A 24,699-nucleotide genomic window follows, 5' to 3' on the forward strand; every position below is an offset into this window, starting at 1 on the left:
TCTTACTTGTGAATTGTATATTTGAAAAGTTAGTCAATTGTAATAAGAGCATTTCAGGAAGTCTGCTCAGGTGTGACGCTTACTTACATCACGTATTGTATTGCAAACAATACAGATGCAATAGTGCACACAAAGAATGCGATCACATCATTCCTAAATTACCCCAAACATTTCTTCTGTTTCTGTATTAGTTAATGTAATAGTTTTGTATTTTCTGATTACTTCTTCCCCTAAATTACATTTCATTTTCCTAGCAATATTTGCCAGTCTTTAATCTCTATTTTCTACTTAATTTAATTTATTGTGACTATAATGTGAAGGGTTACATGAAAAATACCACCTTTAAACTTGTGCTTATACGTTTCTTGCTAGATTTAGATAGATGTTAGGTGGTTTGGTTTACAGCATTTTTTATCTAAGTTTAATCAGATCTATGAAAATTACATCTAAGTTAATATAACAAAATGAGTCAATTTTCATTGGAAAATGAACACATTCTGTGCTATAGCAATCAAGACATGATGGCAAGAATGGCATTCAGTGACTTCGTGCGACGCTCCCTCTGTCCACCAGGTGGCGACAACATTCTAAAATTTCGTTTTAGTTCAATGATAATTGTTATAGGTTGAAATAAAAAAAAGTTCATTGTAAGCTGCATGGAGAAGACCCCACTGATGTTGTAGTGGTAGTAGTAGTAGTAGGTGAGACAGCATAATCAAGTGTATCTTTTCAGATGAAAAAAATAAATTGTGTTTGTGAATCTTCTTTCAGTTCCATCTGCACTACAACACGCCTCATAACAGCCTCAAAAACACAATGAAGCTATACTCCCAAAACACAAGAATGACCACACCTAATTTCCACACACTGAACTTAGTTATAAAACATATTTGCAGCACTTAGGAAATTTATTAGAACACCTGTCAAAAACATGAATTTTTATCATAATGTTGTGAACTTTCAACCACTAAAAACAAAGTTTTCTGTTCATGAAGTATACAACTTCAATTTATAATCTTAAAATTAGAAAATTCACGGGTGACAATCAAAATATTTTAGCAATAAAATAGAAATATTAATATTTAAATAGAGATCTAGTACATACTTGTGTATTAACCATTACAGAAACATAAAATATGATTTTAGTGATTAGCAATACTGTTAATATTAGGGCAACTCTCACGTAAACTTTACTCTGGGTGGTATAGTCTAATAAATCTGTTAACCATTGTAGTTTATTGTAAGGGTAATCCCCTTACAATAAGAGAGACAATGTATTTAATTGACACTTTTTTATAATAATTTATAATTTTTTATATAATTCACCTTTTTTTGTCTTTTCCCGATATCTCTTTTATATTAGTAATTTTAAGAAAAAGATATGGTACTCTGAGAATCTTTAATCGAATCCTGGGAAATTTAAACAACCGAGATGGAGGTGGTAGAAGCATAACTTCAAAGGAGAGAATAAAAGCTTTATGAAACCTTATTTTCGGACGAAGTCAGTAAAAAAAGAAAACGTTTTTAAATCAAATATAAATAAATATATATTTATGTGGTTTTTAAGTCCTAGTAAGCACAGAAATGTAACTTAATTTGCATAACGTTTCGACAAATCTCTTCTGATTTCCCTCCTCCTCCCGCCCTCTCATTCAAGTTTGTCCCTCTGCGCGATCCGTTTGTCGTCCGAAGAGAGGAGGAAAAAAAGAAAAAGAAAAAGGCGAAGACCGAGAGCGACGCTTGCAGCTGATGTACCGCTGGCTTAGAAATGGAGGGCGACACCACTGTCCGGAGAATAAAACCCTTCGGGACTCAACAATACGTCGCTCAGGATAATAACGGAGCCCAGGACCGCTGCGAGAACAACGGCTACAACGGTGAGCCGAAGAGGAAGCCCGAAGTGAACCTTTACCTGCTGCGAGAAGGGCTCGCAGCTTCCCTGGTCTCTGTGTTTATTTTGGTGTTGTGGGCACTCGTTCACTTGTCTTTGCAGCAGCTTGTCATTGGAAAACCGACGGGCGAGTTCAACGCAGTGAGAGCCAGGTGAGTTTTACGATAAGACCAGTTTTATTCTCTAGGTGTTGGCCCGGTTAATCTTTCTTCTGTTGGGAAAGAGACCTGCCCAGAAACCACTGCCTGTTCCGCTCCATCTCCACCTTTACCTTCAACCTAAGCCGCGAAGTGGACAGGTGCCAGTCTCAGGAGAGGATAGGTGCAGCGACTATTAGGACTAATCTGATGTAGTTAACCATTATTCCTCCCGTAAGCCTTTTAAAACCACCCCTGGGTAGATGAATAACAAATTTACTGTCTAAGTCCTAATTCTGAAAGCCGTCAGATGTTAAAAAAGTAGGTGTTTATTTATATACGGTAGCACACAGTAAGTTTTTTATTTGGTGCATTTCCAATGCAAATACGCGACAAAGGGTTTTAAAGGACCGGTTGAGAAACAGGAAATGCGGATTTAAAGCACGTGAGCATAGCGGTAGCATGTACATGTAGTTAGTTCTCTTATTGTAGTGGGAGACAGAAAAGACACCTTTGGGAGCAGGGCTTTTGTTAGATTACATTATTAACAAACAGGAGGAGGAGGAGAAGAAGAAATCACCATATTGATCAGTGACAGTAAGCATCAGGAGCTATCCTACTTATCAACCCTGACATTTTATAAAACACAGGGAAAAAAATCGAATAAATGTTCAAATACAATAAGAGGGATCATAATAAACATCACACATCCTGTCCCTGTAAAAGACTGTGTAGAAATTTCAGATTAAAAGTTCATTCAGTTTCATGGCGTTACAGAGGGCTGCAGGGATTATAGCATTGAATCTGAGGTCATCTGAGCTGCTGAAAGTGCAGAGCAGCTGGATTTGCCATCTTTTGGCTCATTGCTCTATAAATGAGTGAGACAAGCTGCATTTGAACTGATTAGAGCTCTGAGCTCTGTGTCTGTCGCCCACAAATCCAGATTTTGCAGTAGGTCATTGAAAAATTGAGTGAAAGCAGCACTTTAGATTTCTGAAATATCATGTGGTGCCACACTGGCTACAAGAAAACCAAATTGAGCAGGAGATTGGTTTTTAATCTATACGGATAACAGCTGGACTACAACACATGACTTTAGAGGTCGTGGTTTGATATCAGGCACAGTTCATTTGTTTTAAGTATCAGTAACCACTGCTGTATTTTAGTATCTCTAAAAGCAAACAGCAGTTTTCTTCTAAAGAGAAAGAAAGGGAGTAAGCACCTCCTAAGGCAATATCACTGTTCTCCAATCCCCAGACCTCACTCTTAAGCTTTGATCAATTGTTTTGCTTCCTTAAAAATGTCTTGTGTACAATGCTTCAGGAAATACTGAAGATTGCTCAGTTCAGTTTCCAAGTCTTGTTCTGCATGTATTCAATCACTTTTCAGTAGAAAGCAAGACAAGAAGGGTGAAAATTGTAATCTTTTACAGTTAAATTTGTAGGTTTAAAGCAGTTCCCCCCCCCCCCATATATGTTATGAAAAGCTGCCTCTTTGGAGACACAATTACAGTAAAGTATGATCTAACATTGTTTGTCATATACAACCTTGTTTAGCCCCACAACACTTGGGTTAAAGTACTTGTACAAATATTTTGTTAATCAGCAAAGCCAGCAGCCAGTTCACTGTCTAATACAAAAGTTTAAGCCTCGTTGTTTCTCTTACAGGCCATGTCAGTGAGTTCACTCATGTCTTCAGGACATGCATTTAATATATTTTAAGTTTTTTGAAACTTTGTTGATGCTTTGTCTACACATGCACAGTGGCATTCAATCAGACTCTGTAATTACATGACTGAACTGTTAAATTGATGAGCTATGCTCAGATCTGTTGGGACAAGTTACCTTGATTTACTGATGTTTCACAGTAAACATGGCAGGTTATTTTTCTTTCTCTCTTTGTCCTTTTCTCTCACCTCTCAATCTAGGCAGCACTTGGAGCAGATTACTAGTGCTGGCCCTCGGCCTGTGGGCAGCCAGGAGAATGAGGTCCTGACAGTGGGATACCTGTTGAAGCAAATCAAGGACATCCAGGTCGAGACCGCCGCAGGCCCTCATCAACTCTCGATTGATATTCAGCGTCCCACTGGGACCTTCTCCATTGATTTCCTCGGAGGCTTCACTAGCTTCTATGATCACATCACCAACATTGCCGTTAGGCTGGAGCCCAAGGGTGGCGCGCAGCACCTCATGCTCGCCAACTGCCACTTTGACACAGTGGCCAACAGTCCAGGTAAAAACAAATTAATTACTCATTTGAACAGACATGCCTCCGTGAGGGTGAAACCCTGAGTGTGGTGGTGTTTGTTTTATTTATAGTTCACACCTTGCAAATTAACAACTGGAGACCATGTCAACAGCAAATTCTGTGCATTTTATAAAAACATCTTCTTAAATCTGTTGTTGTACTGCAAGTGCTCTTTTGTACTATTTATGGTCTCCAGAGGATGGAGCTCATCAGACTGACTTTGATCACCTTGATTTGCTGTCATTTGTAGTTAGAGTGACACATTTAGAAAACCACTTGGTGTTTTAAATTTTTTTGAGTGACATTTGGTTAAAAAAAACAGTCATTGCAGTGGAGCTTTTGCACGCCTGAGTTACATGCAAGAACATGTGCATGAGAGCTTTATTTCTACTCTGTTTTAAAACTGTGTCATAAAATAGTTTCTTTGATACTTAAAATTTAGTTAAACACCCCCTCCCCCTCCCCGCCCCAATTGTAAAAGTGGCACAGATATATCTATAAAGAATCTGATCTATAAACACATTAAATAATGTCGCAGATGTACATAAACTCTTAACAACAATCATCATTATTTATAGGCCCTACAGGATGAATTGTAAACTTTTCTTTTCCCTGCTTGGTTTAAATATGTAGCACATTGCAGTGTGCAGCCATTGTGCTTTAGTCTGGTTTTAATTCAGCAGTTTTTTTTGTTGTTGTTTTTTTTTTTTTTAACTCTACACCCTCGAGCATTGTGGGTAGGCATGTTTTCCCAGCTCTCATTCTCACACACACATATGCGTTACACACAGCTACACTGGTAAAAGGAAATTGATCCAAAAGGTGTGGACCAGGAAGATACACATATATTTTCACATCCCCCGGTGCTTGCCAAGCCTTTGATTTCTTGGAATTCTTAAAGTTTGTTTATGGAAAAACAAAGAATAAAAGCAGCCAGGACTTGGTAAGAAACTCATAAGTTAATTCAAAATACTTTTTTCCTGTTTAAAGCTAACCTGCACAGATGCATGCATTCTGAAGTCTTATGGTGAGAGAAAACTATTAATATGCTACTGTCATATGTGGATGGTATGCAGACACAGGGTGAACAAGCCCCCACCCCTACCTCATGAACTCACTGAGTGTAGAAAGCCAGAGCACATGATGTCTGAGTTTGCCCCTCTGATCTGCAGGTCATATTTTCCTTACTTTGGTATATTTTCACTGCTGAGCTGTGTAATCTTTCTGTATCACATGCTCCTTTCTTTTCGTCTCATTGGTGCCCCTTTTTCTTTATTCTCTCACCAGGAGTGGTGGAAGTTTGTTTTTTTTTGGTAATCAAGTAGTCACATGTTCCTTCACACAGGGCCTATTCTCTACACTTCATAATTTAGAGCTTTATTTCTACCATCTGTGTTTTGTTATCTCGCATTATTTTGCTAGGTAAGGACAGATGGATGTTAATTGCATTTCTCTGGATGTAAATAGCAGGTTAAGACTGATTTCTGTTGCTCTCACTAATGTTTTAGTAAACTAGAAGCCCACGATTGGTATTCGTGACACACTGCTCTCTGTCTAAGACAGTTTCTCTGTCTTAGGTGCCAGTGATGATGCAGTGAGCTGTGCAGTGATGCTGGAAGTCCTCCATTCTCTGGCCAACCAGTCAACTCCTCTTAACCACGGCGTCATCTTCCTGTTTAACGGGGCAGAGGAAAATGTACTGCAGGTAAAAAGAACATTTGGTGGGATGTTAAACTAGCCTGTAAGGAGAATTGGTGTCATTTTGTTTAATTTGTATCTCTTTTTGTTGTTTCTCTCTTTGTCTCTCTGGATCCCCACGCTCTCCTTTAGGCCAGTCATGGTTTCATTACCCAGCACCCATGGGCCAAGCAGGTGCGAGCCTTCATTAATTTGGAGGCTGCAGGTGTTGGTGGCAAGGAGGTTGTTTTCCAGACAGGTACTGTAACGTACTACTTTGAGGAATTAGCCTTGTTTGTTTGTCATGATGCCTTTTTTTGGTGTTTGTGTGTGCAGCCTACCATCATGCATGCAAAAAAGCATCGCAGGTTCTCCAGTTAAAGCAGTTAACTACTGTTCCTTTGTTTAGTACTTTAAAGAGACTTAAATGTTTACAATACCAAAATACAAGCAGGCAGGTTTAAAAATGGTGGAGGCGAGGGGATAAATAACTTTGATGATATATCTTTGTCTACAAAAGGATGAATCTGTATGACAAAATTTAGGAATCAAGGCTAATTGTCAGGTATCTAAAATATTTCAGCAGCCTCTTCTCCCTTAAAGGTCCAGAGAACCCGTGGCTGGTCCAAGCCTACGTGCATGCAGCCAAACACCCCTTCGCCTCTGTGGTTGGCCAGGAGGTCTTTCAGAGTGGTGTCATTCCCTCAGATACGGACTTCCGCATATTTAGGGACTTTGGTAACATCCCAGGTAAGTCCACCGATTCTTACACTACATAACAGAAGCCAATAAGGAAAATATGCAAGTTTTCTTTGCAGAATATGTTTATAGCTAAACATTACTTTATTATGCTTTTTTAAAAAAATGTTAGGAAGGATGTGCTTCCTGACCCGCTGCTCTGGTCAGAATTTAGTGTAGCTTGCACACAATGATCCACTCAATTGGTCTTCACCTAAATTATGCTTAAGGTCATATTTCCTGTGTTATGAGTTTTCAAAAGAATCCCTATTCTTCTTGAAATCAGATTTTTGGGATGTGAGTTTTCGAGCCTCCTTGACTTCTCTGAGAATTTTAATACTTGCTAGTTTGCGTAGTAGAACCACTGACAATGAAATGTATCACTTTTTTTTTCTGTGCTTCACAAGTTACAGTAACCTGTGAATTGGATGAGCTTTTCCATTACTGGCGTTCTGGTTTAATATATTTTTTTGCAGGCATTGATCTGGCTTTCATTGAAAACGGCTTCATCTACCACACCAAGTACGATACAGCTAACAGGATCCTAACAGACTCGATACAGAGAGCGGGTAAGCAGCGGACCTCATATGCTTCCATGCTCAAATATTTATTACGCTTTTATTCAAGACTCATTGCAAATATGTGAGAGCTGTCACTCCAGCACCATTTTTCTGTTACAGACACCTGCTGTGCATTTGTCCTTTGTCCACCAGTCTGTCTGAGGACTTAAATATGCACACATACAGCGGCAGTCACAGACTGTTGTCCCTTGTGCTTCTGCGTTGCTGAATAATTTTGCTTTGCTTAGCAGAGAATCCAGTCAGACAGCACTAAAAACCTTGGCATCAGTTGGCAACTACTGGACATCACCCTTCTGTTCTTCTGTGTGCAGCAACTCCCCATGAAAGGCATGAATTATTAGAGAGAGAAAGTGAGATTTCAGATGGAGGCAGAAGGTATTTTTAGTCTGTAAAGAAGAGGGCAGAAAAGTGCTGTAAGGTGGAGAGTAGGACACAGCACGGAAGGCGAGGATCTATCAGCAGTTCTGCTCTTTTGAAGCTTGTGATGAATACACCCTTTGGCCTCTGCGTAAAAATCTATGTCTCTCGGTTTGGTCTAAGCGGAGCAAGCGATTCACTTTTGTTAAAAGCAAACGCAGCGTGGATCTCTTGTAGAGATTATATGTGAAATGTTTTTCTAAAAAGAGCATGTTGCCATGTTTATAAAATGGATCTTATCATTACCATCAGTGTTGGCTTTGTGATAGAAACAGAAAATAGAAAGATGTGAGCAAATTGCAAGCAGTGAACTTTGTACAAAATCTTGATTGTGCAGTGTTGTTTTGGCCACAGCAAAGCTACCAGGCGGAAGAACAATGGAGCTTTGTCTTGCCTTGTGTTTTTGTGCCATTAACTGTGCAGATATGGAGGTAGTGTAGTACAGAGGAAAAAAAACAAAACTGTTTTTGTTTTTTTGTTTTGCTGCAGTGGATTGAAAACAAGTTTACACACCCCTGTAAAAATGCCAAGTTTTTGTGATGTTAAAATACGGGACGACAGTGAGTCATTTCAAAACGTTTCCCGCTTTTTATGTGACCTACAACCTGTGAAAATGAGTGCATTCAGTATTCCTGAGTAGGACTCTACTAAAAGAATAGAATAATCCTTTAATTGTCCACAAGGGGAGATTTGGGTAGCATGGCACATCTTGACTTGATTTGCCCACTCTTCCTCAGACAAGTGCTGCAAATCTATCTGGTAGCACTTGTGCACAGCTCCCTTCAGGTCATCCCACACATTTTTAAGGATTTACATCTGGACTCTTGTTGGGCCATTCCAGATTGAACTGGGGCTTTCGTAAAGGTGGAGGGACAAGCATACATCCAAATCAACAAAATAATGGATTCAACAGAAGCAAATTAAAGTTTGGGTTTTTTTAGGTTTTCAGTAGAATATTTGTGGGGTGACCTGAAGAGGGCTGTGTAGAACAACTCAGATCTGACACATTTGGAGTGTGTTTGCAAGGAAGCATAGGCAACTGTTCCCAAGTCAAGACATGCCATGTTGACAAATGGTATGCTGTGATAAAATCAAAAGGTGCTTCAATAAAGTCTTAGTTTAAGGCTGTGCTCATAAGGCAACAGGATTTTTAAATTGATACCATAGGTGTATCTACTACGAGGCTGATGGGTAGCGCTGGCAGTATTTTTTTATATCCACTGTATAGCTCGCTCTTGCTGTTCCTTCCTGTAATCAGATTTCTGATCTGAGCTGAACTTCATATTTGGAGTCAATTTAAACAGAAAGCCCTTGGTGCCCCGTCAACTTGTGTACAGCTGTAAATAAGATTTGTACACACACACACACACACACACACACACACACACACACACACACACACACACACACACACACACACCACTGAGTACTGTCCTTATCTGTCAGATCCTATCATCCTCTCTTACATGTCCTGTCATGGGGGGAAAAACTCTTCTGTGAGTAAAACAGTATATGTGTGTTTAATAAACAATATTATTGTTTGTGTAAGAGGTCGCAGTAGTCATCTGCATGTGTTGGGGGCTGTAATTTACCAATATAGTGCCATTTAACAGGCCACCCTCTGTGTAGCCTTTTCTGCTCAGTCAACAGTAACTGGTGTAATGCATGTGACATGTCAGCTCTGTAAAGGATGATCCTTTTAGTCATATGAGGTTATCACTTTCATATTCAGTCATATAATCTGTTTATTTTCCCGTATGTAGGATAAAATCACAAGTGGTGGAAACTCTAAACCTCTATTGACTAAACCTCCCAGTTCCTCTTATTCTGTTGTCATTTACTGTCTGGATAACTTGATTGTATATGGCAGGCTGCCCAGATGATGCACACTGTTCTTTATGGAGTAAATGCACTGAAGCTTTGACTGTCTTTAACTCCATATTTACGTCCTGTTTTCAGGTGACAACATCCTGGCCGTTCTGAAGTATCTGGCAATGTCAGAAAAGTTGGCTGATTCCTCAGAGTACCGCCATGGCAATATGGTGTTTTTTGACCTGCTAGGTGTAATTGTGGTAGCTTACCCAGCTCGTGTTGGCACTATCCTCAACTACATGGTGGCCACAGCTACGTTCCTCTACCTGGCCAAGAAAGCCTCAATGCCTGGCCATGGAGGTAGGTCACCATTTCCTGCACTTAATCCTTGTTACTGATTGGTCTTTAAATCAAGGATTCTGACTAGGGGGCAAGGTAGTCCTTGAAGAGGTCATTTTCTAAGAAATTGATCGTTAAGGTTTAGGGTTACATCACTTACCAGAAAAGTAATGAACATGAAATGCTTTCATTCATTTGCATTAATGGCCCCAAGCTGCGTATATTTTAATGATATGTTGCAGTTTTAATATTTAGAACAAATAGCTTTGATGAGCTCTTGTGGATCTGCAGAATAAATTGGTAAAATCCTAAGTTATTGGCTTAATTGGTCACTTGTCTCTGTGTCTCCAAGGTGGGCGCTATGTTCGAGACCTGGCCTGCGCCACAGGTGTAGCATTGCTCAGCTGGTTTGTCACCCTGTTGTCGGTGCTGATTGTGGCCCTGCTTGTCACTCTGTTGGGCCGCTCCATGTTTTGGTACAACCACTTCTATGCCTCAGTCTGCCTGTATGGAGCTGCAGCCACTGGCAAGATGATACTTATACACACACTGGCCAAGAACCTGTACTACGGGGTGAGTGAGTGGAGTTTTAAATATAGAGCTTCCAGTAAATTTCAAGCAGAGACCGAGTGGCCGGGCATGATTAACAGTAGCAGTAACACTGAATGTGAAATGTACTGTTAAACCTTTTAGGAGCATTGTCTGATTGTATGGTAAAAGTGACTTTATGCATCACTGTCAAAGATGTGGCTTCTTTCTAAAACCCACTTATATTTGATGAATAGGAAAAATGAATTGTCACAGACAAATTTTGGACTATTTGTTGTGTTAAAGTTGGAAAAAGTATCTTTATTCTTTAAATTTGTTAGTTGCACCTGTTCAACTGCTTATTAAGGCAAATGTCTAATCAGCCAACCATATTGCAGACAACATGCTAATGTTCAAAGTGAGCCTCAGAATGGGGAAGAAGGGTGATTTATGTGACCTTGGATGTGGCACAGTTGCCGGCAGTCTGATCTACTGGGATCTCCAGAGTTTAGAGAGAATGGTCAGAAGTCACTCCTCTCAGTTTAGAACAGAAAACTGAGGCTACAGTTCAAAACTGGACAGCAGAAGGTTGGAAAAAATGTTGAATAGGCTGATTAGCCTAAATTTCCCATGTAACTTTCAGATAGTAGAGTTTGAATTTGGTATGAAAGCATCCATCTAGTCTTGGATGAACATTTCAGGCAGGTGGCAGTGAAATTGTCTGGAGTATATTTTATTGGCACACTATGTGCTCCTTAGTACCAACTGAGCACATGCGGGGTATGGTGGAATGGGAGATTGACATTATGGATGAAAGGCTGACTAATCTGCAGCAACTGTGTGATGCTGTCATGTCAGTATGGACCAAAATCTGTGTTTCCAGCACATTGTTCAATTTGTTCTACAAAGAATTAAGAGAAAAGGGTCTAACCCAGTCCTAGCAAAGTCTACCTAAAAATTGGACGGTGATTGTAGAGTTCAAATCGGTCTTAAATTATTCTTATTGATTGTTTTCTGATTGTAGTAAAGTGGATATTACAGTATTTCACTGTGACTGATGCGTCATGATGACTCGGTAAACTGCTGACAGTCGCCTGTGTGTGGTTATAAAACTGTAGAAATGTGAGACAGACTGTCCTTTGTGCCTCACATGTACATTTACCAGATTTGATCTCTCTCACTGTGGTTTTCAATAGGCTTTCATTCAGCTCTTAGATGTTAGCACCTCTGTCATAAAAGCAAAATCCATTTCTCACATGCTTTAAAAGAGAGTGTTATAGGTTTCTTTGGTAAGTCGTTGAATACTTTGTAGAAACAGATGGTTGAAATTGAATGGGCGTATTGTATGTGTGACATTTATAAAATACGAGCACTAATTTAAAGCTGAAAGAGCTGCACTGAATTGATTTAGATCTGGAGCCTCAGCTTACCACAATGTGAACTGCAGCTTATCATGGCCAATTTCCAGTAAGGACACAGACTAACCTTTGTCCCAGATTACATAACGCTTCAGTGAAACAACATGACTATTGAGAGAACGGCATGTTTCCTTACTCTAATCCTGAATGGTATATTCTGCAAGAAAAATGTCTTGCTCCAAGGACAGAGAGTAAAGAAATTATTAGTCCTCAAATTAAACTTATACAAGTTATAGTTGTAGTGATTGTCATTTTCTTAAGTTGTTTTATCCTCCTTTTAGTTTACAGTTGTGATTTCGGGATAAAGCCGTGGAAGTTAGTTCTTGTTTTTTATCCACATAGATGAGTTGATGATCTTATTTGCAGTTTATGTAAGAAGAGCCCAGCACTCACATTTCACCCAAATAAGAACCTCTATGTACTATTTCACCATTAAATCGTGTGAACTGAAACTTGACAGCAGACCAAAAGCCTCGGCAGTCAGTTGTTTGCAGTTTGAAAGTTTGACACTTTTAAATGAATCCATTGATTGTTATGCCTAATCTATGGGGCAGGTGAGTATATTAGTGACATTAATTTGTTACTGATATCCCCCCAAAAGTTCTGATTAGTATGATGAACTTCTCTGTATTTGTTTTGCTGTTGTCGTGGTTGTTTTGCAAAACAACAATTAGATTTTCATACTTACAGGTTAAATCCTCATCTGTCAAAGCATCACACACCTTCCCCTGCACATTTCCTGTATGTTGAGCTTTTGTTTTCCTCACAGGGCGTCCGCCTGGTAGAGCTGGGTGACCTTTACTTTGACGTGAGCTTGCTGCTGTGGTGCTGCAGCCTGGTGTGGTTGACCCAACATGGCCTGTGTTCGGCCTACGCGCCCATGCTAATGGTGGCTTTCCCCCTGGCCACCAGACTGCTGCTGGCAAAAGAATTCAAACACAGAGGTAAAGACTTGATCTCAAAGTCGACCTTGTTTACCATGATTGAATGAAGCACAGGGTACTAAAAACTGTTGAAAGTAAGGACGGTTGGTTAATTATTAATACTTTTTCTAGAGTCACAAGAGTAAATTATGTATATGCTCATACCTGCTCTTTATAAGCTCTCTTAGCAGTAAGATGAAGCTAGCATCCTCTCATTGTACTCTAATCTTATCAGGCTATTTTAGACGATTGTGTTATCACAGAAATAGTCAAAGTAACTCCAAGTAACTGCATGAAATAAAGGTGAACCCTTTTCCTTTCTAGCTCCTATTGTGCTCTTGACCAAAGGCCTGTGTATGCTTAAAGTTCTTGTCAGACTATCTTATGTCTTTTGAAAAATACACACAAAAGATAGATATGTATCAAAGAGGTGTTTTTTGTTGTTGTTGTTTTTTTGCCCCCAAGTGATCAAAAGGGTTCCGGATTGGATCCTTAATGATTAAGTCGCTGGATAAATAGTAACAATATGATGGATGGATCATGCAGCAACAGACAAATCTTAAGTAGCAGCAGCAGAGTTCAGCGAAATGTTTTTCTAAATATATTGTAGGCAGGAAATAAGGCACACATTCACTGAATCTGCAAAACTCACTGCAAAGCATGTTGTTTTTTTCTGCTTGCACAGCAGAAAACAGGACTGGAATCACATTTGAGTTGTAGTGTTTAGATGTTAAACTTTGAAGACTGTATAAACGCTTTTCTCTTTAAGATGGATTTGGGGGCAGCTACGAGAATCCAGTGTGTGTGTGTGTCTCTCTGGCTCAGTTATACCTGACAAAGATTTCTTTTTTTCTCCAGGAGCATCAGCGAAGTACTGCGTGCTGTACCTGCTGGGCCTGGCGTTGCCATATGTGCACTTCATGTTTCTCATCTGGGTGGTGTTTGAGATTTTCACTCCCATCATGGGGCGGAGTGGCACAGAGATACCCCCCGAGGTGGTGCTGGCCTCCTTAGTCACTCTGGCAACCATCTTCCTCTCCTCCTTTTTTGTGAGTATTTCACACTACATTATATAAAGGAGTGAGAAGAAAATCAGGATTTTTATTAAGCAGAAGAAACAGAGAAATCCCATTTTGAATTAGACAGAATATACTTGACTAAAGAATTGTTTTGATTAATCTGGTAGTAGTAGTGAGTTTATTTTCAAACCAGATACAGAAGGAAATATACGTATAGTATGGAGTATAATTGGCAGAAGTGAATTTAATTTAGAAAATGTGTTGGAGAATCAGGTATTTTGTGCCACCTTAGTTGTATTTTCAAATGCCCGTTCCTTCTGCTGTTCAGTAACACATGCTCATGTCTTTGTCAGCTGCATTTTATCTACTTGGTGCGTAGCACTAAGCGGATCATGGCAGGTCTTGGGTTTGTCTTCACCATCATGTTCCTGTTGGTGTCCTGTGGCCTCTTCTTTCCTTACTCGGGCGATCTAGACAGTCCGCGACCAAAGAGAGTTTTCCTGCAGGTTGAAATTCATAACATGCACACAAAAACACAAATATACACAAAAATGATACAGATACAGTATGTAAGAAAAAGAGAAACTGGATCTGCAAGGAGAAGTCAAAACCAGTAAATGTATTCATAACGGCCAAAACCTAAAGCTCTGGCCTGTCCATTGCATGACGTTTGAGGTCTGAGTGACTCGGTTTGAAATGAAAATGATGCGAGAAGACATTTCTAAATGAGTGGCAGGAGCTTGAAACCCTTGAATTAAAGTATGGTCTGATCAGTTTTGCAGCATTTGGCTGAATCTGAGCTGAGCTCATAGTCCCGTACACTGCACAATTCATTCTGCTGCTTCTATCAGCAGTCACACCCTCAAGAAACCAATGTCCACTGGCTGCAATACCTGCTTATGCCATAGTGTTACCTCCACCACAGTTAAATGATAACGTGGTATGATTCAGATCATGAGCTGTTTCTCTTCTCCATAATATTCTCCGCTATTCATTCCGGCACATGTTCATTTTGGTTTCATCTGTCCCAATAATTTTTCCAGAACTGTGCAGCCTCTTTTAGATCTTGTATGACAGTCTAATCTGGCCTTCCTGTTCTTGAGTGCAACCTGCCCGTTTGCACCTCGGTGTAAATCCTTCGAGTTGTAAACAGTCTCGAGGAGCCCAACTCCTCGAGTGTTCTTGACGTGTTAAATTGTGTTTCTTAAACATGAAAATAATTCTGTCATCTTTTATTATTATATTTCCCTCCTTGATGTGCTCACGTATGTAATTTACATTGAGTCATTCCAGCTAAACAGATGTAGCACAAAGCACGTGAAAGAAAAGAGAACATGTTAACATCAAAGAACTTCGTTGTTTTTCTTTTCCTGTTACTCTCCCTGCAGCATACAACACGGACCTTCCACAATCTCCAGGGAGAAGTGGAGAGCCGAGACTCAGGTCTGTGGATAAACAGCTTTGACTACACGGGCATGCAGCACATCACACCCCACATCCCCGAGATCAACGAAACGGTTCGGACCCGCTGCAGAGAGGACCGACCTTTCTGTGGTTATCCCTGGTTCCTGCCTGTCAAGTTCCTCAGCAGGTCAGCCTTGTAGCTTTGATGCCTCTGGTGTCATAATAAATGCTTGTTTCAGTCATGCTTTGAACTTCACAAGTGCTCCCGTGTGTTTGCAGGAAGAACTGGTACCTCCCCGCTCCGGAAGTGTCTCCGAGCTCTCCGGTGGAGTTCAGCCTGCTGTCCAAAGAAGAGACGAGCTGGGGAACGATCAAGATGACATTCAGTGTGAAAGGTCAGGAGCAGCTAATAGAGGGTTAAGATTTTGGGGATCTAAAGAAGTACCAAGTGATAGCAGAAGGAGCAAACCCAAAACATGGACCAGGTGTAAATCAGAAAATTGATGACCATTTTTAAAGAGCATGTGATCACATGTGCAGGATGTGTGAAGAATGTGAGAGTGTTGTGCGTTGATTTGTAGCTGTAGGTATCACTTTGTGTTTCACCCTTGACCTTCCTGTCTCATGCAGGCCCGAGCCACATGTCTTTGTATCTAATGCCTCATCGAGGAGCCAGCCTCTCTACCTGGTCCTTCGGTGACGGGACGCCTCGATTTGACCTGAGCGGAGAATATTTTATCTTCTATTCACATGGCCTTGACGCCCCCACATGGACCTTCTGGTTTGAAATACAGGTACTGACCTTTTCTTCTTATTTACATTTCCTATTTCCATCTTCATAGTGACTTTGGCGCATCAAGCAGTCTGTACCGAAAATTACCTGCAATAGTTTTGCAAATTACAGTAATTAACTGTGATAAACAGGCAAATATCATGTACCTGTTGCCATCTACACACACAGGAATTCACATTAACTTGTTAGATTCAGAGTCCAACCACAGCCACATGGATTTGACACAGAAATGTCTCCACAAATAGTTGCTGCAGGATGGCAATTTGAGTGCAAAATAACACATGACTGGAAACTTTATTTTTAATAAAGTTTAATACAAGCACAATATAACCAGTTGAGTCAATCCCAGGATTGCAAATAAATTTGTCACAGATGACTAACTGTTTAATTGCAACATGTTGTCAATTTGTCTTCATTTATAAATTCGATGGTAATTATTTGTAAACCTGAGTGACTGCAGTCAGTCCAGCAGTGAGACCCATGATTATTTGGAGACAACCTGTGCAGTTGCCATCTGAAGCTGGTCACCCCACTACTTGCAGTTGTTTGCTGAAAGTGAAAAACACTGCTGGGAAACCACAGATTTTTCCAAGTCACGAGGTTTTTGTCCTATTATTACGGCCAAACATAAGGCCTGGGGGCCAGAATCAGAAAAATGTAGAATTTTGGACTTTGAACTATGTTTTCATCAGTTTTACTTTTGCAGCTATAACGAGCTCCCCTGCTTTACTGATCAGCTTCACTGATTCCGCTTGCTTAAGATCAAAGTCGGCTGCATGTGGCCCATGTTTTAAAATGAGTGGGACTGAGCCACGATTTGCAATGAATGCTGCACGTAACCCCTCGTGGCTCAGACAAACTCCTCATGCAGCATAATCAGACTTAAGACATTGCTAATCTTATTTGGTTCTTCTGCTGTTTTATTTCTGTCCCTCTGTTTGTCAGCCTCCCGCAGACCCTGACCCATCTGGCCCCGAGGGGATCGTCTCAGTCGCCATCTCCTCCCACTATTTCTTTGGGAAAGACCAGAGGACTGCTCGGTTGGAGGAAATGCTTCACAGGTTCCCTACGTGGGCTTTTCCCTCTTCCTGGGTCAGTACCTATGACATGTACCGATACTGAGGATGTCACACATCCACGAGGCTGCTGCAGAGGAGAGCTTTGGCCTACAGGGCTCCACAAGACAGATGTAGAAGAGATTACAAGGAAGAATACAGAGGAGTGACCCCACTGCCTTTTCACTCAAACTGTAACACACACAACACATGCGAGCTCCACCCCAGCCAGCCTGAGAGACCCCCACCACTGTGTCAATAGGCACTGTAGTTAACCAAGGAGAGATGCTTGGTGCTGTGCTCACTCCCGGCTTAGTGAAAGGAAGGGGTTAGTTTTTTTTTTTTCTTCTGTTCTCTACTTGTTCGATCGTGCCTTTTGCTTTACTTGCTGTAACTCGCTTTTCCTTTCGCTCACATCCACCCTCGCTCTTCCTCACTAACGCCAGTGTTCCTCCCGAACAACTAACACCGCACGGCTACCTCCACTGCTCTTTATCAGCAAAACCACTCTGAACGTTGTCATATTAAATGTGTCTACCAACCGCGCTGTGCATCGCAGGGTGCAATAACACATGATGGATGAGTTCAACCTGTTCTCTCCTCCTCTGAATTTAACCGGATACTTTGAAAGTCACTTGTCATTAACCTGCACTTGTTTTAATAGTTTGATTTACTGACTTGCCCTTCTTTACTAAGACCACTCATTTTTATTTTTTTTAATTTTTGAAGCCACGCGTTTTAACGAGGAATGTAACGCCTGCTTAAACTGTCGGAGGACATGGCGTGCAGACAGAAAACTGTTAAATGAAAACAGATGTCTGAATTCAAGCTGTTCTGGAAGTGGTGGTTAAATCCGGAGGGCAGTGTAATTTCACTTGATGTGTTTATGCAGTTTAATTTTGTTTTAGGGTTTAAGATTGTTCAGGATTACCCCCCCCCAGTCCACAGGGGGGTGTACCTTTGCATCCGTTTCATATTTGTTCCTACTGTAGTAATAACGGCACTTTTTTTTTCTTCTTCTTTTTTAAGAGCAGGGGGGGGGGGGAAAGGAAAACTTGACTATGCTTCCAGCTGTCTCCAGCAGTGACTTTAACAAATCTTTTGCTTCATTGATTTTCAAATGGGATCCTCTGCTTTTGTTTATTGCATCTGTAAGCAAAAGAAATGCCTTCCCGGGTCGTGGGTCAGACAATATAAGGCGTCTGAAAACCTCGGGAATCTGGGATTGGCTTTTATTCCCACTTTTTGATTTTCCCTTTCTTGAATGTAAAATCAGCTGCTGGAGAGGGCTCAGTTTTATTTGTGCTGTTGTTTTTTCTGTAGCTCACATCCACAGTCAGCTTCACATGGTACTACCACTACCTCCGGACTGATCAAACTCAACACCGAGATAACAGTTTCAGATTGAATGTTACTGTGGGAAAGCTTTAGAGGAGATTTAGCTAACAAAAGTTAACTAATGTTGAAAAGAGAGATTATTTAAATGGTTTATAAAGTGTCACCATGCTTATCTGTGGGCTTCATCCATTTACAGATGTCCATATCTGTGTTTTCAGAAAGTCTGACTTCCCTGCGTCCCCAGGTTTGACTCCTCTTTAAAGGAGTCAAAGGTGGAATCGGGTTGTTGACTAATGAATCAAGTCTTTCGTCTGCCTCGAGTCTACCTAGCGAGGTGTCACCGTGAACCATGTTGTCTGTTTGCCACAAAACGAGAAATCACAATGAAAGGAGGCCTTAAAGTTTTGCTTCCAAAGACGCACAAAACGTTTACTGTTGTGGACACAAACATCTCCGTGGTCTTAAAAGCTATCAAGTGCCACAGTGCAAAGCGTTTTCATGCCCGTGGATTGTTAACATCCATCACAGCCTTCAGCAGATTGTCCCACTGTGCTCTTTTTTTGAAAGTCAAACTATTTTAAAGTCATAAAATTCATATTGAGCCACTCTGTAGCTATTCTGGAGTTATATCTCAGCACGTGAGTGGAGTTTGTGTTCGTGTCGCCTCACGGGTCAGATCAAATGATAAAGGATACTTCTTTTTACTGGTTTCATAGCAATGAAAAAAAATTTCAGTCTTAACTTTGACGACAGGCACTTGAAGCGCTTCGACTCCACCTGCTGAGGAAGCCCGTGTGATGCAGGCGAAAGCGCCTGCTTGGACTTTTTCACCTCATCAGCTGATTCCTGCAAAGATCAGTGAGACCTCAGTGCTCCTTCAAAAGGACAAAGATTTAAACAAATTAGATTTTTGCTTGGTGGTGATGTAGTTTTTGCTCTCACTAAAGTACCATGCCTATATACATTTCGGTTGTTTTGCCATTTACCTCATGATAACGTTCATCACCTCACCCGTGTTCACGTTTCGGGTGTCTGCAGTTTGAGTGCGGCACTAAAACCTGGGAGGAAAAAAAAAAGTCCAGTCTTTTCTGATCTGTCCACTGACGGCCGACTCTGTACTTGATCCTGCTGCTCCAGACTGAAAGATGGATTTTTTTTTTCTTTACTAAGACCAGTAAAAAGTCTCATTTTGTCCCGAGCAGGTACTGCTGTAATAGAGGGGCAGAGCGGGGAAAGGCTGAGAAATGGCTCACCCTACACTGCTGTTACTCCCAGTGTTCGAGAGCTTCATACACACTCCTTTTCAGATGTGAGTGATTTGAATTTACTATGCGTTACTGTGTTAGTGTGAACTAGTGTAGGCTGAGAGGCTGACGGGCACTGCACTGAACGTTTTTGTTGAGCGTGAGTTCAGATTTTGGACTTTATCTTCTTCACACATAACAGTCTAGAAGTCCATATCAAGTCAAGAAATACGTTCTTTAACTGTGGGATACTTTTAAATATCTTAATGTGATATCTAAAAATATTACATTTGAAGTTTTGGGGTTTTTCTTTCTTTAAATTGACCTTTCATCCACATCTGTAACTGCTAGTTTTGTTCTTAGAGTTGATTTCTAACAAGACAGATTTTTTTTCTTTCTTTCTAACGACCGTCACATAACCGTTAACCTTCTTCCTTGAAGTTTTGTTTTCTTAGTTGGAACTGTTGACTGTTGAGCTTTGGATTATTGGGTCTGGTTAACAGGGTATCCATGTATTCAATTTACGGGATGATTTCACATTATGCAAAAAGTTTGAATTAATTTAACACTTGTACAGCAATTAAAAAGCTTCTTACGTTTAATCTTGGCAAGTGTCACTTCTTCAGACGTGGACACTAACATCATCAGCTATATCAGCTACATGGTGAGGCGGGGTTTCATGTTCACCCAGGTAACTTCAGGGTTAAGCCTGTTTTTTCTTTGATACATCGGCATGGTAACTGGCTACTGACCAATCAGTGTCACTTTAAGTCGAGTGAATATGTCCATTTTCTGCCTGTAAAGTATATCACCAATACAAACAAAATCCCTGCCGTTCTATTACAGCTGACCCTGACATGGCAACCATTTGACACTTGTTTAACTAAAAATTACATTTTGGCCATGAGAATTTTTGCATAAGTAAAATAACTCTGCTCTCTTTCTACAGGCAGAGGAAATGCAACCACTCCTGCTTGCTGATCTTACTTCAAAACTGCATGTACAGATATCAGTTATGTTTTAATATAAACACTGCAAGGGCACCACAGCTCGAAGAATAAAACCCAGAACAGTCTTTTAAACGTGAATTTAACAAAACAGTCAATTTAAAGCCAGCAGATTCCCCCGTGTGATGTTAATATGTCAGTTAACTCTGTTTTTTTCTGGTGTCAAACATTAATATAAGAGCTCTTTTCTAGAGTATTTAAAGCCAAACACACACACACGTTGCTGCTTTGTCTGCAGCTGCTGCGTTGCTTTAAAAATAAGGAGGTCAAAGAGGCAGACAAACCTTTTAAAAATAATTTATTGGTCTATATGTACAAGGGGGGGAAAATGAAGTAGAAAACCAAATATAAGTAGAAAAGGCGAATGTACAAGAGAGTATCTTTACACTGCATTGAGGATGTCTGCTGCCCCAGAAATAAATCTCGACTCTGAGGAAACGAGCAATACTTTTAAACTGTACACGGGTGGGAGGGAGCTGCTGTCCACGTTTTACTGAGCGAGCGAACGACACTCCTCCCTCACCGAGAAGGAAACCATAAAAGAGCTGAAATATTCATTTCCGTAGGAAATTGTCTCGCATACCGTCAGCATTAGTTTTGAGCGATGATGTTTCTGATGAGAGGGCTGGGATGTGCGCGAGTGAGATTCTCCTCCCTCTGCATGAGGACTTGAACGTTCAAATCGAAGCAACGGGGTTAAAACAGAAGGCCTCTGGACGTAAAGTCTTTGGTTCATCAAGTGTCCGTGTTCAAGTAAAGCTTGTAGTGGAGCTGTAGGCTTGTTCAGAGCGGAAGGAGGGTCGAAGTAGACGATACAGAGCCGCTCGGGCCGTCTCAACCTTTTTGTGTATAGTGACGGGCAGCTCGTAGAAGAGAAACCATTCAAGAATCTAAACAGATAAACACACCCAACTATAACTTATCATTTTGGTCTAGGATGAGAAGCGCACAGCTGGGGGGGAATGAAAGAAAAAACAAACACAAAAGCAGTAGTAAGCATAAAAAAAATAAAGCTGAGTAACATTTCAATACATTGCACAATATAATACTGACTCATTGTTTTTCTTTTAGTGCTTGTAGTTGAGCCAATGCATGACTTTGATAACTAAAGAGGAGGGAGAAGGAGTTTTGTTATCAGTCATTAAAAACAAAGCAGGAATGATCTCTCAGCTAATAATCCCAATAAATAATAGTAATGACGAGGACTAATATGATAAAAATCATTTCCACGTGATCAGAGTCACCAATCATGTCAACATGGTGTGAACACGGCCCTGCACACGCGTTCAGATTTCCACTCGGAAGCACGAGAACACGGCGATCGGCCTCCCGCTCGTCTCGCGGGTGGTCCGGACGAACTGCGAGAGGGTGAGGGTCAAAAACCACACGGCGACTTATCTATTGCACAACAATCAATCCCTCAAACTAAAACAATACTAACGCGTCGCTCCTAACACTGCTGACAAGCCAACGATCCACCTGATGGCTTTTAAAAACTCACTAATGATGTGCCTTTCGCGTGATGGGAAACAAAGCCTTTTTTGAATTTAAAAAAAAAAAGAGCATCTTGTGATTTTATTTTATTATTTTTTTTGTTCAGCGCAGGAAGTGTTGAGAACGATCAACACAGATCTGCTTTGCTTTGTGTGAAAACCCACACGGGGAAGGGCGAGGCAGCTGATTCTGTACTTTAGCATCACTAGGGAGGGGGTGGGCAGCGGGCGGGCGAGGTGCTGATCAATGGTAAGAAACTAGTCTGCACTCAGAACAGTGGGATTCTACTCACAGATCATTTTCTTAGAAACCTTAAATTCAACTGTTTTAAAGAATCACACAGAATCATCTGCTGAGGGTGTTTTTTCTTTTTTTTGGTCACAGGGTGACTGCAGAGGGATAGAAAAATAATGTCATCCTGTACACTGTTACATTATAGAAAAAAGGTATCACAAAATATTTTAAAATTATACTGAGGTATGAAAGTATGAAACACCTCTTGTGCACACAGACAGAACGGCACGCTTCACGTACTGTAGGCTCAGACGCACTTCAGCGAGTCCCGTAAAAGGTTCTCGAGCTTTTTCTTTGTTCTACGTTATGCTCCGCGGTTAGCGCAAAGATCAGAACAGACCCTTCGAACTGATTCTATCGCTCTACCCAAGCTTTCGCGTGCTGCTCTACAGCTTCCAAAACAACACAAGTGGAAAACAACTGACATGAGTAACCCTCCTCTCTAATCTACCAGCACAATCTGCTGAAATGAGCTCTGTTAAAAAGGAACAGTTTGTGCTGTGATGTCTTTGTGCCTGTCGGGCTGATAGCGATCTAAAGAGTGGGTAATACTGACTGAAGTAGGAACCGACAAAGAGGCGCACAAACGCAGGCACGCACACGCTCGCTCACACAAATGAAGTCTTTTTCCAGTCAGCCAATGCTGCAGCTTTCTCCACTCCGGCCCTTGAAGGGTTCACAGGTTAAAAAGTCCAGAAGAGGCTTCAGGACAAGGTGCAGTCGTAGGTTCCCTCCTCCTCCCCCTGCTCCTCCGTTTGTTCGGGAGGACAGTCCTCAGATGGGGGACGGGGGAAAACTCCTGCGGGTTCGAGAGAGGGCAGGGCCAGGCCCAGCGGGGTCACCACTCCTCTGCTGTCTTCTGCCCGAGGTACCGCGGCTCCTCCCAGACCTTCAGAGCCACTGAGCTTGGAGCATTGGGTAGCAGGCTGGAAGGCTTCAGGCTGCACCTGCTCCGACGTCGACTCCATCAGCCGCTGCAGCTGCGGCTGGATCAGGCTGAGGAATGGTTTGTAACCCAGGCTACGGGAAGAAGACAAAACATTTATTGTAATAAAAAAGGTAAAGAAATCTCTCTATACGAGTTGTTATATCCATCAGTAGAGTTGGATAGGTCAATCCAAATACTGATAGCATAGTTATCAATACTGGTATCGGTATCTGATTGCTACTGATCGTGACTTTTGATAACAGGATCGATAACAACGCCGGCACTGGTATCGGCTCTATACTAGTGTATTAGGACTGATGGTACTGCTGGAAGGTGTGGTTTGTATTTATTGCGTAATATCCATCCACGCATTCGCATCCGCTTATCCTTATCCCAGCTGTCATAGGGCGAGAGGCAGGGTACGCCCTGGACAGGTCGCCAGTCTGTCGCAGGGCCAACACACAGGGAAAAACAACCAGTCGCACTCACTCCCGCATTCACACCTATGGGCAATTTAGATTTTTCAATTAACCTATCCCCACAAAGTGCATGTCTTTGGACTGTGGGAGGAAGCTGGAGTACCGTGGCTCAGGGGGTTGGGAAGCGTATCTGTAACCGGAAGGTCGCCGGTTCGATCCCCGGGCTCTCTGTCCTGGTCGTTGTGTCCCTGGGCAAGACACTTTACCCTACCGCCTACTGGTGTTGGCCAGAGGGGCCGATGGCGCGATATGGCAGCCTGGCTTCTGTTAGTCTGCCCCAGGGCAGCTGTGGCTACAACCGTAGCTGCCTCCACCAGTGTGTGAATGTGAGAGTGAATGAATAGTGGCATTGTAAAGCACTTTGGGTGCCTTGAAAAAACGCTATATAAATCCAATCCACTATTATTATTATTATTATTATCCAAGGAGAACCCACACAAACATGCAAACTCCACACTCCAATTCCTGATGGTGGAATTGAACTCAGGACCTTCTTGCTGTGAGGCAACTGTGCTAACCACTGTGCTGCCCTATTGTGTAATATTAAAAAAAAAAAATCACAGTGATTTAGTGGTCATTAAAAATGTGTCACAATTTCCAAACTAAAGATGACATCTCATAAATCAGAACACACTGCTCTCCCCTACATAACGTGTTTTTATAGATTAAAAATATCGGTACCAGCACAGAACTACCCACCAGTCTGTGGAGGCCCACGCATCGACTGCTAATAATCCGTTTCGGACACTCTGCACATTTTCCGCAGGAACCTCTGGGTTGTCCAGGAAACTGATCACCTGCTTGATGACATTTGCATCCCGCAGGATCAAACCAATCACCACACACCACTCCAGGCAGCCCGCCTCCATGAACACATGGAGAAGATATCTGATAGACACACAGAAGGCGCAGCTTAAATATACGTGTTGATTTTGC

At 41.4% G+C, this 24,699-nt stretch overlaps 2 protein-coding genes across 3 annotated transcripts in view; one reads left to right on the forward strand and one right to left on the reverse strand.

Annotated features, from left to right (window-relative positions):
* The first annotated feature begins 1,627 nt into the window (after positions 1-1,627).
* Positions 1,628-18,022, forward strand: LOC102304424 (endoplasmic reticulum metallopeptidase 1). The gene is made up of 15 exons (XM_005941541.3): positions 1,628-2,043; positions 3,956-4,260; positions 5,853-5,980; positions 6,106-6,211; positions 6,556-6,702; positions 7,167-7,259; positions 9,648-9,860; positions 10,192-10,412; positions 12,555-12,729; positions 13,567-13,757; positions 14,081-14,233; positions 15,116-15,318; positions 15,411-15,526; positions 15,762-15,925; positions 16,870-18,022. Exons 1-15 carry the CDS (start codon positions 1,769-1,771, stop codon positions 17,044-17,046), a joined length of 2,667 nt encoding a protein of 888 aa, XP_005941603.1. The 5' UTR covers positions 1,628-1,768; the 3' UTR covers positions 17,047-18,022.
* The window catches only part of ric1 (RIC1 homolog, RAB6A GEF complex partner 1), a 51,979-nt gene continuing 41,360 nt past the window's right edge, over positions 14,081-24,699 (reverse strand). For both annotated transcript variants that reach the window (XM_014339805.2, XM_014339804.2), the window contains exons 26-27: positions 24,463-24,651; positions 14,081-23,376 (exon numbers count right to left, since the gene is read on the reverse strand). In XM_014339805.2, the coding sequence (XP_014195291.1) occupies positions 23,061-23,376; positions 24,463-24,651 (505 nt within the window). In that variant the 3' untranslated portion in view covers positions 14,081-23,060. The remainder of the gene's footprint in view (positions 23,377-24,462; positions 24,652-24,699) is intronic.

The sequence above is a fragment of the Haplochromis burtoni genome, unplaced genomic scaffold (assembly GCF_018398535.1).
Source record: "Haplochromis burtoni strain Fernald_Lab_line unplaced genomic scaffold, NCSU_Asbu1 Contig_72, whole genome shotgun sequence".
In the NCBI taxonomy this organism is placed as follows: domain Eukaryota; kingdom Metazoa; phylum Chordata; class Actinopteri; order Cichliformes; family Cichlidae; genus Haplochromis; species Haplochromis burtoni.